Source organism: Adiantum capillus-veneris, chromosome 7 (genome assembly GCF_014529385.1).
Source record: "Adiantum capillus-veneris isolate H3 chromosome 7, ASM1452938v2, whole genome shotgun sequence".
In the NCBI taxonomy this organism is placed as follows: Eukaryota; Viridiplantae; Streptophyta; class Polypodiopsida; order Polypodiales; family Pteridaceae; genus Adiantum; species Adiantum capillus-veneris.
This window is the reverse complement of record NC_140937.1, coordinates 167070423-167087257: the sequence shown is the minus strand read 5'-3', so window position 1 is coordinate 167087257 and position 16835 is coordinate 167070423. Positions and strand designations below refer to the sequence as shown.

At 44.1% G+C, this 16835-nt stretch overlaps 1 protein-coding gene across 1 annotated transcript in view; it reads right to left on the bottom strand.

Annotated features, from left to right (window-relative positions):
• Positions 1-1743: 1743 nt before the first annotated feature.
• The window catches only part of LOC147455000 (uncharacterized), a 32565-nt gene continuing 17473 nt past the window's right edge, over positions 1744-16835 (bottom strand). The window contains exons 2-5 of the mRNA XM_086516857.1: positions 2844-2937; positions 2720-2757; positions 2503-2638; positions 1744-2416 (exon numbers count right to left, since the gene is read on the bottom strand). Of these exons, the coding sequence (XP_086372983.1) occupies positions 1968-2416; positions 2503-2638; positions 2720-2757; positions 2844-2937 (717 nt within the window). The 3' untranslated portion in view covers positions 1744-1967. The remainder of the gene's footprint in view (positions 2417-2502; positions 2639-2719; positions 2758-2843; positions 2938-16835) is intronic.

Below are 16835 nucleotides of genomic sequence, written 5' to 3'. Positions count from 1 at the left end.
AGGTCTCGATTTCTTATAACACTCTTTGACTATAATCTCTTAGAGTTTCATAGCTTTTCGATGTTGTTTAGCAGAGAAACCATTGATTAGTTAGTGTGAAGATTGACCCTATGCCTAACGAAATTGATTGTCGATTGTTGGGTTCATGGTTGCTCGTATACTTCCCATTCTCTAAGTATTGGTATATTGTGTGTGTTAGTGTCAGATAGTTATGCTATAAACGGCCATCAAGGCGATCCAATAACAACATGGCAGACGCCTTCAATGCGTGAATTAAAAATTCTTGGTAGCATTGGTTATACTTCAATACCTGAGTATCATTAGTTTTATAATGAGATGTTTAGTTCATCTATTTGTAAGCTTTATAGCCTTTCCATGATCATTTTGTAATCCCTTACGTGGTTGCCTAAAATCTCGTGCGGTCTTTAATCATCTTTGTGAGATTGACCAAGATCGACCGTGAGTATTCATCTCCTCTACAATGCCAGTCAAAGCGCTAATTATGATTCATCCTAAGTTTCCCTTACTTTGTTGATTTTAATAATAGCAAACATAAAGGCAATTGTAGAAGTAAATGCGTTGTATACTATTTTAATCTAAGCTTCTCTCGTATCTTTGTTAGAACAAATTTTCTTCCTAGTTATCCAATTGGTTTCAAAACCTCACCTACTTGATGGTCTAGACTAATAAATTTTTGTAAAGGCTTGACATTTTCCTCGTTAGGTGGCATTATATCATTGTCAGACTTCTTCTTTTTTTTGACACACCAGAAGGCCCACAAGGGGAGGTGCTTATCCCTTCCAAATATTAGCCATGTTACATGGTTGGGCAAGGGCCGCATACCATCGGGTAAGAGCCACACGTAGGCATCACCATGGGAACGACAAAGAGAACTCGTAGCAACCAGCTAGGAGCCTCCTCCTCGTGTGACCCACCCCAGGGGAGGATACACTCGAGTGTCCCAAGGGCAAGAGCCCTAGCAACATGAACACGAGATGAGCACAAGGTGTCCCTCTAGAGTGTGACCCAACAAGGGATTCGAACCCACAACCCATAGGTTGAGAGGCCTAAGCCTTATCATTAGACATTTCAAGGAAAAATGTTTGAGAGCCTTTAGAAGAAACCTTATCCATGTTTTTTCAATTGCAAGATCAAGAGAGCTCTCAATATGATTTGAAGAAAGCCATTCATCTCCAATCTAGACTCAGACTCTGTGATATAGTCGGAATCTTTTGCATGCACAAAACTTTTGTACTTATTTTCCTCGTCATTTTCTCCCTACATTGTGTCCACTAAGAGAGATCCTTTGAATGGGCCAATTTTGTGGTTCGAAGTGTGTACACAATGCATGGTTGTTTCTTTGCCAAATGGAGATATGAATGAACCTTGTTGCTCTTCTTTGTAGCATGCCCACAGCTTGCTTTTGCATTGTTGCTATGGTTCGCTGGTTTCTCCTCCTACCTTGAGCTCTTGTGAGACCTAGGTGATGTGGATCTTTTTCCCTCAGTACCCTCAGTAAACATGAGTAAAGGGATGGTTAGGTGCTAGTCTTTGATGATGGTTCTCCGCAGTTTTTATTCATACCCTGTTATTGCAGGATAAGGAGTAAAGCTAAGAAAAGTAAAGCAAAGAGTAACACGTCTTATCATAATGCAACTAATCTTGCTGAAACTTTACCATCAGCGGCCATTTTTCTGTCAGAAACTTCTTCAAACGAGTGTCTAATAATCCAAGAACACACTGTTCAGTAAACAACAATCGTTCATGCTTTCAGTGAGTGATGAGAATGTCACGGGCCATCCCTGTTGGTCAGTTCGACTAGGAATGATTTCACTGGAAAGAAAAGGGGAAAAGGTTGCTCATAGAATGGAGCTTGTTTGATTACATTCCATCCACATATTGTACAGATAACCTTTACAAAGAAGACATATACCAGCGGACCTGAAGACTGATAAGACGCCATAGCGTCATGCTTCCAACTCCTCAAAATCAGAGAGGCTCCACAAGTAGGCAACCAAGCCAACATACGGTATGAATCTAAGATATCCTATAATCTCAGATTTTCTTTTTTGAACTTTGTCAAGGTTATCTCCAATTAACCATGGCTGAAACAAGCTATACAAGCAGATGTCCCATACGAATGCATATCCTGGACGATCGCTAGCAAGGTACTCAAGAAAGAATGTCCACCGATCAGAGAAGTTTCCAAAACCCTCATCAGCCCTTCCCAGGAAAAACCATAGTACTGAGATGAGACCCACTGCTCCGCATACGACACTCACTACTCTGGCACCGGAGACCATAACTTTCTGAACTCCACTTAATTCAAGCTTCACGGAGCCAGTTTTAGATAGCACATCTTCATTGATCCTGTCTTCATGGTTGAGTCGGATTGCCATATATGGAATCAAGACAGCTGCAGGGCATCAATTAATTCAGTGCGAGGCAGAAACAGAGATCCGAAGGTTTCCGTGTCACAAGAACTGAGACAGATGGTCTTACTGTTAGTCAAAAACATTTGAATGCCCCATAAAGCCACCAAGGATCCACTATATCTTTTCCGCCTTTCATCCGTGAACAGCATTGGTGCAAACATTATTGACCATCCCATGACGAGGTTAAAAAGAGCCTCTGCAGTCTGAAACATGCCAGATGTTCCTAATCAAGGATTCAGCAAGCAACCCAATTTAGATTCGCATCATAAAATTCTGAAACTCACTGGATGGACTGCTGGAGATTCTAGAACATGGATTCCCACTGATCTGACAGGTGCAACAGAATTAAAAATTATTCCAATATAGAAGCGGTCTTGTTTAAAAGGATTCATCAAGCTGAAAACTTACACAAGTTTGTCAGTGGCAAGATGAATAAAAAATTTAAGGAGAGATCAAGTATCATTGTAATGGTATCAAGCTTTATTGCCCATACGGGATCACCCTGCACCATCAAAATACAAATTAGATTCTGCAAATCATTCTGATACCTTATTTATCACACCAATTTTCATTATGGCCAAATCGCAGAGCCCTTCACCAGTTTCCTTAAGCCGATAGGAAGTAAAAGAGGGCATGTTAGTTCCCCCCACGAGCCCAACAAGCTTGATCAATGTTTCCAAACTCTAAAGTGGCTGATAACATCTGCAGCAATGATGTAAATTGTAGGCTTGAATAAATTATTTTAGCTGGTAGGAACGGGCAACCATGTCACAGTTACTTGATACAACATACCTGTTGTCTTTAAACTTCTTAAGAACACTGCCCAAAACCTGAATTTTCATAAACCACAAAGAGATTGTTGGCCGTCATCCACTCCCCAAACTCTGGTGCCATTGCTGGTACAATGCCTTTTTTGTGGGATGTATGGTTCATCATAATATAATATAGGGAAAATTACCAAAATACCCCTCCAATTTGTGGAAATTCCCAAAATACCCCTCAAATTTCAAAAATTCTCAAAATACCCTTGTATCTATTTTAGTTGGATTGTTCACGATTTCCTAATCTTTATTCTTTTTTGACAAGGGAGATCCATTTTTTAGTGCTTAGCATGTAATTTGTCACAAATTACCTCCCAAAAAAAGACAATTATGTCTAAAAATAATGAAGCAATTCATCTCCAAAGCAACCCAAATTCTAGTTTTAGTATCTTGTATTGATAGACAATCAGTCTTCTTATGAAAAGCTACAAAAAAATTTATCTTTGGATAAATTTACTCTCACAACTAGGGGTATTTTGGGAATTTTGGAAAATTTGAAGGGCATTTTGGGAATTTATGACAAACTATGAGGGGTATATTGGAATTTTTGAAATTTGAAGGGTATTTTGGGAATTTCCACAAATTAGAGGGGTATTTTGGTAATTTTCCCTATAATATATTCACATTCGTTTTGTTGTCTGAAATATAATGGGGCTGCCCTACCAAGACGGTCAACATCTTAATAACCATCAAGAGGGGGCTACCTAGGTAAAGCTAAGGTACGCCCCCCCCCCCCCCCCCCCCCCCCCCCCCCCCCTTCCTTGCGATTTAAAAAAAAACCAAACAAAACAAAACAAAACGAGAGAGGGTGTGTCCATACTGTGCATGGCCAGCCATACAACCAAGGGCCACTCATGACCCGCAAGGTCTTCCACGAACCACAACACCACGGGTTTCTCCGCTCCGGCCATGCTGGTGTTCTCTCGCCGCCCCTGCCCCGGTTGTCACCAGCGGAGCTGCCCCTGTGACAAGCTTGCTGATGTGTCCAGCAGGTGCAGCAGCAGCTGGTGCACATTGATCTGGCAAGAGATGTATCAGACAGGGCAGCCAGGAGCCAGGTACAGCCTACAGTACCCGATTCGGCCCGCAGTACCAGATCAGCCCTAGAGTTAGCAGTTTTCAGCCGTAACCTTGCTGTACCGTCACATATCCACAGCAGTCACACCAACGTTTTCAGATTCAGCCCTTAGATCAACTAGTGTTTTTCAGTCTTCAACCCACCCTCGACATCGGCCATAGCAGATCAGCCATAGCATCGTCGACGGTCCACATCCCATCAGTCCCACTAGCGTTTTTGCATTTCAGCCCTTAGCCTCTCAAACACAAGCATCTACCGCAAGATCCCATCATTATCTCATCATCTAGGACCATTGTATCAGCAAGGACGCCTCGGCCTATACTCGGGGATTCCAAAAACAGAATCCGGAATGTTCTTTAGGGCTTCACGCTCTAGGTACAGACATAATCCGAATTGAGAGCTCATCCCTCGGGAATTGAGCTAGGAGGAAGCATGTGGAAATCATAGAGTGACCACTTCTCCAACCTATCTTTTTTAGTAAAACGAAAGGTTTGGCCTTACGATTGGCCATGTGTCCAACCTATATATCATTTTATGATAAAACGCCACTTATCCAAACTAGGATTGAAACATGGAGAGAAGCAAGCTTTACCACTTGTCCAAGCTAATATCTATTGAAATACGGAAATCACATTATGTGTTGTATATAGAGGGTTTTGCTTTGAGGTACACCACTAGTCCACCAAGCTAGGCTCCATCACTTCTCCAAGCTAGGATACATAGATAGTAGGTGGTTCAATCTGAAGGTCCACCAATTGTCCAACCTTTAGAGATGCAAGGTGTACCAGTTGTCTAAGCTAGGCATGGAAAAATGCACGGGAAGGAATCAACCATCGAGTTTGAGATTTAAAATGGAGAGGCTACTCCGGTTCTTGTGCTTGTAAAAAAGATTCTCTCTAATACAGATTCTCTTTTGGGGGGGGAGGGACCAACCCATCTTCTGGTCCCAAATACTCTGTCGATCTTCTCCCTCGTCTCTTTTGGTTGAGAGTTTATTAATATTCAGCTTATTGATTTTCCCAGTTTGTGGCAGCGGTATAAGCGCTCGGATTCCTCTCTTTCTCTGCAAAGGAGAACGATTCCAAGAAGGAACGGGAAGAACCATACGAGCCACGGAAGAACCGCTAAAGACGAACTTCCGCAAGTACGAGTTCAACTCGCCGAATTGCAGCAGCTTATCTCGCTGTCGGCTGTCCAAAAGGTTTTGAAAGGGATCAAGAAGCCTCGTCTCTTTTGGTTGAGAGTTTATTAATAATCAACTTGTTGATTATTCGCGTGCGCTCCCATTTGTGGCAGCGGTATCAACTCTCGGATTCCTCTCTTTCTCTCCAAAGGAGGACAATTCCAAGCAAGAACAGGAAGAACCATGACAAGCCACGGAAGAACTGATGAAGACGAACTTCAGCAAGTACGAGTTCAACTCGCCGAATTGCAGTAGCTTATCTCACTGTCAGCTGTCCGAAAGGTTTTGGAAGGGATCAAGAAGCCACAAGGAATAGATACCGATGGGCATTAAGAAAATATTGTCGGTAGGAGCAACCCGCAGGAGAAAGATGCGGAAAGAGGTGTCGAATCGCAAAAGGGATCTCCGGATCGGGACAAACGGCCTTCCAAGAGCAAGGGCCAAGAAAAAAACTCTCTCTACTGAACAAAAGCAAGGATGTCTCTATCTCTTCTCCATCATACTCTCCAAATTATACTACTACTTCTACTTTTCATACAGGTATCTAAGTCTTCTCCAAAGAAGAAAACTCCTACTACTTCCCTACGGAATATTACAAAGAAGCCCAAGTTCAAGAGAGATAACCGTGTTGGAATTAGGGTTGCAGAGAAACGCACACAGCTTGGAGAAGACGAAAGAAGCTCAAGGCACACAATAGAGAGTATGTTACTTAGTGTGCAATGGAAAGATAGATAGCCCTAGAGTGATGGGCGTATATACAATGCTCGGGGGAAAAAACCTCCTATAGAGGGAAAAAATACCTAGCAGTCTTAGTGTATTCACACACATCACTACCACATGTATATGGTAACAAATCCCCCCTGTAGTGATGCGGTGAACGAGAGCTGGCACATGAGTAAAGGGAAGTGTTGTCACCAGCATGTGACTACTATCTATCCTTTTTGTTGATTTCTTTCTTATTATTTATTTACCTTCACTTTTTGGAAACACCCCTCGGGAAATCTAACTGCCCTACATTGCATAGCTAGTGTGGAACTGTCCAGAGGGAGTCCATGCCTGAGGGCAAGAGAGCACTAAGGTTGGACAAAGACTATGGTTAGCCAAAGTGGAGTCATTGACTAGCCAAAATGGAATCCTTTGCTACAGAGGCTACATTTCAGTTCTGGGTGTGGCTGCAGTGTACAAAGGGGGTCAGATGACCTAGAAAGATACAATGACAGCATCTCCTAAAATTTAGGGAACTGCTATTTTGGGACCTGAAGATGTGTTTGCGTCATTACCTCCGGAATGACAACGAGAATATTTTCTTACTCTACCGTGAAGTCAACTGGGCAACCGGTTGGGAGATTTTTAGGCGGCAACCCCGAAACGGGAAAATGCTTGTAAATGCGCCAAGTGGCACATTCTGGTGCACTTTCCTCATGCATGGAGAAGTGGCGCTGAATTTGAAGGGAAAAGGAGCTCATTTGCAGATTTTGTCACAGGTTAAGAGCTATGGAGTGCTTCCTTTCCCTCCTATGTACAGTGCGGTGCCAGGAGTGATGCCCTGCACGCTACGCACTACCCTCTCTCTCCCCTATGGCAGTATGTTATGCCCCACTAGTGGGCTTTTCAATTGACCAATGTACAGTTGTGTGGGTTCATGCGCGATTGCCGAGGCAAGAGCCTCTTGCACAAGTACTGGATTAGCTAGCGACAGGTACTGGATTAGCTAGCGGCTAATCCCCCGCAGGTACAGGTGAATTCGGAGAGGTTTCACGCCAGAAATCTCGTCCGATTCAAAGGGCAAGTAGCCCTACAGGTGCGGGAGCTCGAGGACTTGCTACGGATGCGACCGCACACGAAACGGAGCCCGAAACAGTAAATTACAGCCTGCTGTGTATTTTTGCAGGTTTAGGGTTTTGGCCCTAAACGGTCCCTAATACCCCCAGGAGGTTCGGGGACGCGAGGGGATCGCTGTACAGGTGATCTGGCACATTTTTGGGGCTGAAAACAGAGAATTCAGCGTGCTGCAGATTCTCGCCAGGTTTTGCAAAGTGCCCGTATGCGTCGGGAAAGTCATTCAATGCGTGGGAATACTGACTGTGAAGGGTCCTAGTATAGTTATGCTGTCGAAATCGGGCCGGAAGAGTTGAAATTCAGCCAAGTTTGTGCGGGGCAGCTTGTAGGGAACCACAGCGTTTATTCCCTCTTTTAAACAATAAAGAAATACCGAAAGGGGCGCCTAAGTTAGGGGCCAATCTGGTGTCCGCCTACCCATACGGGTGCAATCTAGCAGCCTGTATCCCTCTCCCCTTTGTTGTGTCTTGAAAGTACAGGTAAAGTGGGAGACAAATTAAATGGGTGAAAGCAAATAAGGTTTAACTCTAAAGTCTACCACCCTTTTTGAAAGTACAGGCCGATTACATGGTTCCATCGCCCGGATTAAATCACTTTTTCCCATAGAAGTGAGCCTTGGTCAGTTTGGGCTTGAAGACACAAGGGATCATAGACTAGACACAAGAAATTGCAATTATGCCTGACAGACCATATGATGTGACTGAAGAGGTTTCCTCTTCACAGGGTCAACAGACACATGAAGTGGGTGAGTCTTCAAGACCACCACAGACGGATGATGATATATTCAGGACCCAGTTGGCTACTGCTGTGGCTATGTTCACACAAGTAATGCAGAACCCGAGGTTTTTAGCCTTTCTGCAACCTCCTGTTCCGTCTCAGCAAGTTGGGTCACTGGATCATATTCAAAAGCTTGTTAAGGCTCGAGCACAGGTGATTCATACTACACAGTCAATCGAAACACCTGTACACTTGACGGAGAACCTGCAGTCTCCACAACCTGTGCCTAAGGTGCAAGAACAGGTGGCTGAGATGCCAGTTTTTCAAGCTATACCAGCTCAGCCAACCACATTTCAGCAACCTATAGCTGGTTCTAAAGGGCAGGGAAGCAACCTACAGGCTATGCAACAGGTCTTCCCACCACCTTCAGTACACCCTGGCTATTTTGGAGATGGATCGGTATGCCAGAGCATGGCTGGTCATGCACCTGGAAATCAGTTTTACACGCTAGGAACAGTGTTCGGGGGTGCTCAAACGATGATCCCTAACCCCATGTATGGTGTCACGGGCATGCTACCAGGGTTTCAAAGCACTCAGGACCAATTTGGGATGCCACAAGACAATTTTGGTATGGCTGGAATTACAAATCAGCAGCCAAATATGGCATTTCCAGGTCAAGTTAATAGCAGCCAAGGAACACAGATGAACCCTAATAGTGTTCCCATGTTTCAGTCACTTCCATATGACAATTTAACGCCGCTGGAGAGGCCAACTCCGTACAAAGAAGGTGGTAAAGCTGTGACTTTCACGACCTTTACACGGTTTGATGACAGGAAGAAGGCTCTCTCATTCCTCCAGCAGTTTGACAAGGCCTATGCAGGGGGAAACTTTAGAGAGGCTTCAAAGGTCCGCAAGGCAGCCACTTTCTTGACAGGGAATGCAGGACAATGGTGGACAACTTTATTGCTTCAAGGGCAAGCTCCGTCCACATGGATTTACTTCAAGCAGATTTTTGCAGCAGCATGGTTATCTGATGACTTTGAAGCAGATGTCATGACAGAATGGCACCAGCTTAATGCTGCCACTTGCAAGAATCTGGATGACGATAATAGCAAGTTTTCGAAAGCTCTACTTCCAGTAACTTCCTATAGGTTTGTGCCATTGACAGAACAGATTGAAAAATACTGTTGTGGCCTACCCAAAGGATTGAGAAAATACTGCACGAAGACCAAAGTCACTACTTTGATGCAGCTCATCGAGGTAGCAAACACTGGCAATGGTTTGCTCAAAGAAGAAGATTGTGAATTCAATACTGGCCTCAAGGAAGGATCAGCCAAGAAAAATTCAGCGAAGAAGTATGTTCCCAAGGAGGCTCCGAAAGTGACTCAGGAGCCAACCAACGCAGGGAAAGACAAAGCTACGACTGAATCAAAAAAGGGACCAGCGAAGAAATGGAAAAGACGTTTTCCTCGCAAGTCGGAAGAGCAAAAGAAGGTCCTGAGGTCAGAGAACAAATGCTTCATCTGTGAGCAGCCTGGCCACATTGCTTACAATTGTCCTACAAAGAAAAGGCCAGCTGATTCTGAAGACAAGGAGGACAAGAAAGGAAAGAAGCCCATGGCTGGTCTACTACCAGATATGGTGGGCGACAAGCCAAATTCAGATGCAAGTGAGCTTTGCAGAGCATGGGGAAAGGTCAGGGATCAAACAGTGCTTATCTTCTTTGAATTAGGTGCCAAAGCCAACTTCATTTCCCCAGAATTGGCTTCAAAGTTAGGAATCAGAGCTGAAGAGATTGGGTATACAGCAGAGGCAGGTTTGGCATGTCCTGGCCATATAGAGGTTGTGACACCCATCATCGGAAAGTTGCGCCTACATATCCAGTCCTATGTAGATGCTGAAGAATTTTACATCATGCCACCGGGCGGATGTGATGTGTTGTTAGGTATTCCTTGGCTATTTCGTGTACAGGGAATCATGGATGCCTACAACAAAAAGATCACTGTACAGAGCAGGGGAAAGACTCACATTCTGGATGTAAACCTTAAAGGGGAGTCTATTCCCACTGTATCAGCTTCTGCTATTACTTCTGTAATGAAAAAGCATCTTTCTGCGTACTTGGTTTTTGCACGTGAAGTGTCAGATTGTGATGAATCAAATTTATATGTGCTAGATAAAGAAAGGTCAATGTTTTTACAACAGTATAGTGACTGTTTTTCCGATTCATTACCGTCTCAATTACCGCCAGAGAGACCCGAGGACCATGCGATAGATTTGGTGCCAAGCAGTAGCCCACCAAATAAGCCTCCGTACAGGGTTAGTACGGCTCAGCAGAAAGAGATAATGGGCCAAGTACAGGAGTTGTTGGAAAAGGGGCTGATTCAGCCCAGTTCATCTCCATTCTGTTCTCCAGTGTTGTTGGTGCAGAAAAAGGATGGCTCATGGCGTATGTGCATCGACTTCCGTGCACTGAGCAAGAATACCATCAAGAATAGGTTCCCTATACCTAGAATTGATGATATTCTCGACAAATTAGAAGGGGCAGCTATGTTTAGCAGGATAGATCTAAAGAGTGGGTACCATCAGATCCGCATTAGATCAGAGGATGTGCACAAGACTGCTTTTAGAACAACGTTTGGCCTTTACGAATTTTTAGTGATGCCCTTTGGTCTCACAAATGCTCCTGCTACGTTCAATAGGATGATGAACAGAATTTTCCGTCCACACCAGCAATTTGTTTGCACATTCTTTGATGACATGATAGTCTACTCAAAGAATGAAGAGGAGCATAGGCATCACTTGGCCATTGTGTTCAAAGAGCTACGCAGTCATAGGTTGCTCATCAATGCAAAGAAAGTGAATTTTTTCTGGAAGAGATTCATTTTCTCGAACACATTGTCTCAAAGGATGGTGTCAGAATGGATCCTGCAAAAGTTGAAGCGATCAAGTCATGGCCAGATTTGAAGACGGTGCACGATGTCCGAAGTTTCTTGGGACTATGCTCCTAGTACAGAAGGTTTATCCGAAATTTCGCTAACATTGCTTCACCTTTACATGCTCTTCAAAAGAAGGCAGTCACCTTTAGATGGACGCAGAAAGAGATTTCAGCTTTTAATCTCTTAACGGAAAAGATGACTTCAGATCCAGTCATTGTGTTGCCAGATCTTAGGAAGTCAGTTGTGGTCCAGTGTGACGCTTGTGGTAGTAGCATTGGTGCATTGCTAATGCAAGATGGCACGGTAGTAGCCTATGGGAGCAGAATTTTGCAAGGACCAAAGATGACCACGCAGGTCTATGAGAAAGAGTTACTGGCTCTGATTCATGCGCTCTTAAGTTGGAAACACTACCTGCTAGGTGCAGATTTCGTTGTCCAAACGGACCATCAGACCTTGCGATACTTCTTGACACAGACAAAGTTATCTGAGAAGCATATGCGATGGGCAAATATCTTGTCCATGTTCCATTTTCAGATTGTGCATGTGGAAGGCAAGAAGAACGTTGTGGCTCATGCCTTGTCAAGGAAGCCACAAATTTCAGCTGTGTCGATTCCTTATCATCATGCACTTGATGATATGAGGGAACAGTATGAAAATGTGAAGATTTTGCAAGGGTCTTCGAGCAACTAATGCATGGACAACGTCATGAACACTATCTTCTCAAAGACAGGTTCATGATGATGCATGGCAGATTGTGTGTCACAAAGCCATTGCGACGCAAAGTTATGGAAGAGAGTCATGTCCCACCGTATGCAAGGCATCGTGGAATCGATGCTACAGTTAAAGCGGTTGAGACATTCTTCTACTGGCCTACATTGAGAAGCGATGTGGATGCCTTTGTGCGAGAATGCCTAATATGCCAAAAGGTCAAGTTTGACAGGCAAAAGGCACCAGGGTTATTGCAACCACTACCTATTCCAGATAAACCATGGGAAAGTATTGCTATGGATTTTATCTTTGATCTTCCGAGAACGCAGACAGGAAACGATGGTATTTGGACCATTATTTGCAGATTCAGCAAACAGGCTCATTTTATTCCTGGCAGGAAGAAGATAAAGCCAGATCAGATGGCACGCTTGTTTATGAGAAATATTTTCAAGTATCATGGCATGCCACAGTCGATTATTAGCGACCGTGATCCACGCATAACAAGTTTGTTCTGGAGAGGCTTGTTTGAGAATATGGGCACCACACTCAAATTCTCTTCGTCATTTCATCCTCAAACAGATGGGCAGTCAGAAGAGGCAAATTCTACTGTCCTAGATCTGCTGAAGTGCTATGTGTCAGAGCATAAAGGAAAGTGGGAGCAGTATTTGCCATTGGTGGAGTATGCATACAATAATACAGTGCATTCATCAACTGGCAAGGCACCCTTTGAGATAGTTGAAGGTGGCAAGAAAGTTCCTCCCATACTGCATAGAAAGGACAAGATATTTGAAGCAGATAAGTATGTTCAGGACATGGATGAAATGTAGAAGAAGGTCAAAGTGGCCTTAGAAAGGACTCAGGCAAAGCAAAAGAAAGCAGCTGATCGTCACCGTCGTGAAGTGGTATATTCACTTGGTGATTGGGAGCTTTTACGCTTTGAAAAGGCAAGGTTAAAGAAGATGAAGGGCAAGGAAAGACTGTTTCCAAAGCTTTGCATGCGTTACTATGGGCCTTTTCAAGTATGCGACATAATCAGTGATGTTGCATATAGGCTGAAATTGCCTGACAGTTGGAAGATTCACAATGCGTTTCATGTGAGTCTTCTCAGACGCTATGTGGGTGATGTGCCAGAAGATATGCCAGCTGAAGATCAACCGGAAGTCGAGGAACTTGACGAGATCTTGGTCCCCGAACAGATTTTGGCACACAAAGAAAGGAAAGTGAAAGGCAAGGTTGCTAGGCGTTACTTGGTAAAGTTCAGAAACTATCCACCAATGGATGCTAAGTGGATGGAAGAAGGTGAACTTGCAGAGTCACCAACTGTGTTATCACTTTACCTTGAAGCCTTCGGTTTGCAACCTACCTTGACCCCTTGAGTTTCAAAGCTACATGGATTGTCAGTGTGACAATGGCTTCTGAAACAAATGATGTACATGGTATTTAAAGTGAGCTCAAATGAAATACATGTTACATGAATGTTAGAGCTGTACAGATTGTCAGTTTGGCAATTGCTCTTATGGAATGTCCAAAAGTTTGCTTAGTGCTATAGAAGTGAGTATCTCTTGTCAGTTTATCAAGAATACAGTAATTGCTTCTATTAAAGAGTACATGTGTAACTGCATTCTTAAACTGTCGGTTTGGGTATGCTCGAAAGTGTTACGGGATCCAACATGTACTATAAGACAGTGGCAAAATGTGAAGCTACCATTTTGTCATTCAAAAGTTAGTGACTCAAAGCAATGGCAGAGTACGAAGCTACCACTATGTCATTGGGACAGGGTTCACACGCAGGCAATACATGTGTCGACAAGGTGTTAAATACACAAGGGTTGACAATGAGCAATGAGCATGTATGTGTCGTACATGTGTCGACAGGTGTTGAATACATCAGTGTTGACTGTGAGCATGTACGACATAGATGCAAACGAGGACGTTTGAGATTTCAAGAGGAGGGTATGTGACCAGCGTGTGACTACTATCTATCCTTTTTGTTGATTTCTTTCTTATTATCTATTTTTTTACTTTCACTTTTTGGAAACACCCCTCGGGAAATCTAACTGCCTTGCATTGCATAGCTAGTGTAGAACTGTCCAGAGGGAGTCCAGGCCTGAGGGCAAGAGAGCACTAAGGTTGGACAAGGACTATGGTTAGCCAAAGTGGGGTCATTGACTAGCCAAAGTGGAATCCTTTGCTACAGAGGCTACACTTCAGTTCTGGATGTGGCCACAGTGTACAAAGAGGGTTGGATGTCCTAGAAAGATACAATGGCAGCATCTCCTAAAATTTAGGAAACTGCTATTTTGGGACCTGAAAATGTGTTTGCGTCATTACCTCCGGAATGACAAGGGGAACATTTTCTTACTTTGCCGTGAAGTCAACTGGGCAACCGGTTGGGAGATTTTTAGCCGGCAACCCCGAAACGGGAAAATGCTTATAAATGTGCCAAGTGGCACCTTCTGGTGCACTTTCCTCATGCAAGAGAAGGGGGCGCTGAATTTTAAGCTGGGAGAGGCTCATTTTCAGATTTTGTCACAGGTTAAGAGCTATGGAGTGCTTGCTTTCCCTCCTATGTACAGTGCGGTGCCAGGAGTGATGCCCTGCACGCTACGCACTGACCTCTCTCTCCCCTTTGGCAGTATGTTATGCCCCACTAGTGGGCTCTTCATTTGACCAATGTACAGTTGTGTGGGTTCATGCGCGATTGCCGAGTCAAGAGCCTTTTGCACAAGTACTAGATTAGCTAGCAGCTAATCCCCCCGCAAGTACAGGTGAATTCGGAGAGGTTTCACGCCAGAAATCTCGTCCGATTCAAAGGGCAAGTAGCCCTACAGGTGCGGGAGCTCGAGGACTTGCTACGGATGCGACCGGCACGTGAAACGGAGCCCCAAACAGTAAATTACAGCCTGCTGTGTATTTTTGCAGGTTTAGGGTTTTGGCCCTAAACGGACCCTAATACCCCCAGGAGGTTCAGGGACGCAAGGGGACCGCTGTACAGGCGATCTGGCGCATTTTCAGGGCTGAAAACAGAGAATTCAGCGTGCTGCAGATTATCGCCAGGTTTTGCAAAGTGCCCGTATGCGTCGGGAAAGTCATTTAATGCATGGGAATACGGACCGTGAAGGGTTCTAGTACAGTTATGTTGTCGAAATCAGGCCAGAACACTCAAAATTCAGCCAAGGTTGTGCGGGGCAGCTTGGAAAGAACCACAATGTTTATTCCCTATTTTGAACAATAAAGAAATACCGAAAGGGGCGCCTAAGTTAGGGGCCAATCTGGTGTCGGTCTTCTCATACAGGTGCATTCTAGCATCTGTATCCCATTCCCCTCTCTTGTGTCACTATAGCGCAAGTATAATAGACGACTAATAATGGGTGAAAGCTAAATCAAGGTTTAAAGTAAAGTCTACCGCCCTTTTTGGATTGAACAGGCCGGTTTCACTTTGCACTAAAAGCCAATTCTGCATCAACATCAACAACACAGTCTCCTTTCACAGAAGACTCAACAATGGCTGCATTTGTAGTGGAACCACCATCTTTCTTCTTAGCCTCTTTGGCCTTCAACTTAAGACACGACTTGATCAAGTGATCATTAGCTTTACAATAATGGCAACGCATCTTCTTTTTGCCCTTATCACCAGAATTGCCAGACGAAGTGTTGCTAGCAGAAGCATTAGGAACAGAAGTTTTGCCACTCACAGCAGAACCATAAGAAGTGGCTGCATTGCTGCTACCACCCTTTCTTTGAGAAAGCAATAAAAGCCTGTTCAACTGTACACTGTCTAGTCCTGTTTTTTCTGGAAAGTGACTTGCAACAACAGCAATGTGCATAATGCATCAAACTTGACAACTTCTGGATTTCCTTGGGTCATAAGTCTCCAAGTACTAGCAAAAGTCTGGTAAGGCATCAAGAACAGTCTGCACAAGGGAACTGTCTGAAATGACCTCACCTACAGAAATAAGTTGCTCATTGATATCCTTGACACTAGCAAGGAAAGTGTCCATATCATCTTCCTCATGCATAATCTTCGACTCGAGCTCTTTACGTAGCAAAGAAATTTTAGTCTCATTGCGGCTTGCATAAAGAACAGCTAGAATATCCCAAGCCTGTTTTGCAGATTTTGCTGAACGGATGTGAGAAACAATAGTGCGCTTCACAGACAACGCAATCAATGCATGAGCTTGCGCATCCTTTACATCGCAACGAGCTTGTTCTATCGTAGGCAAAACAACTCTAACAGCAGCAATCCTTGCAGCAAGACCTGCAACATCCTCAACATCGCCTACATCCTCACAACCAGGACGTACATCAATGCCCTGCACAATATTCCAAACGCCCTTTGACACAAGAACGTGTTGCATCATATAAGCCCACATAGGGTAATTGTCCCCATCCAACCTGTCCTCAGCAGCAAACATCTTGAAGACATCTGTGTTGTTGTCAGCCATGGTAAATACTGCACCTGACGTGAAAACTGTCGAAAAACAGGAGAAATGGAGCGGGAACAGCACGTGCTATATAGCACAAACCGTAGAAGATTGTAAGGCACCTGTTATGCAAAAATCGGCAGTGACAGAAATTCTGCACAAAATGACGAAATTGCCTGTGCAGACCTGCCTGTAGTGGAAACGGAGGCCGAAATAAGCCCGAATCAGAAATCTGAGCAGACTAAGCTCTGCGAGCTTTCCCAAAATATTTGTCGACTTGCAAACGCTTGCCAAAGCTCATTGAAATCGGAGAAAGTGAGCAGGCGTGTGCTGGAGCAGTTGGCGACTAAGCCCGGGAGGACGCAACCTGCTCTGATACCAATTGTTGGAATTAGGGTTACAGAGAAACGCACACAGCTTGGAGAAGACAAAGGAAGCTCAAGGCACACAATAGAGAGTGTGTTACTTAGTGTGCAATGGAAAGATAGATAGCCCTAGGGTGATGGGCGTATACACAATGCTCGGGGGAAAAAACCTCTTAAAGAGGGAAAAAATGCCCCAGCGGTCCTAGTGTGTTCACACACATCACTACCACATGCATATGGTAACAAACCGCAAGCGTCACTGCAAGACGTCGGTTTTCAAATCCAGTAACAAGGATGTCAAGTTCAACAATTACATAGAACGGAGAGAC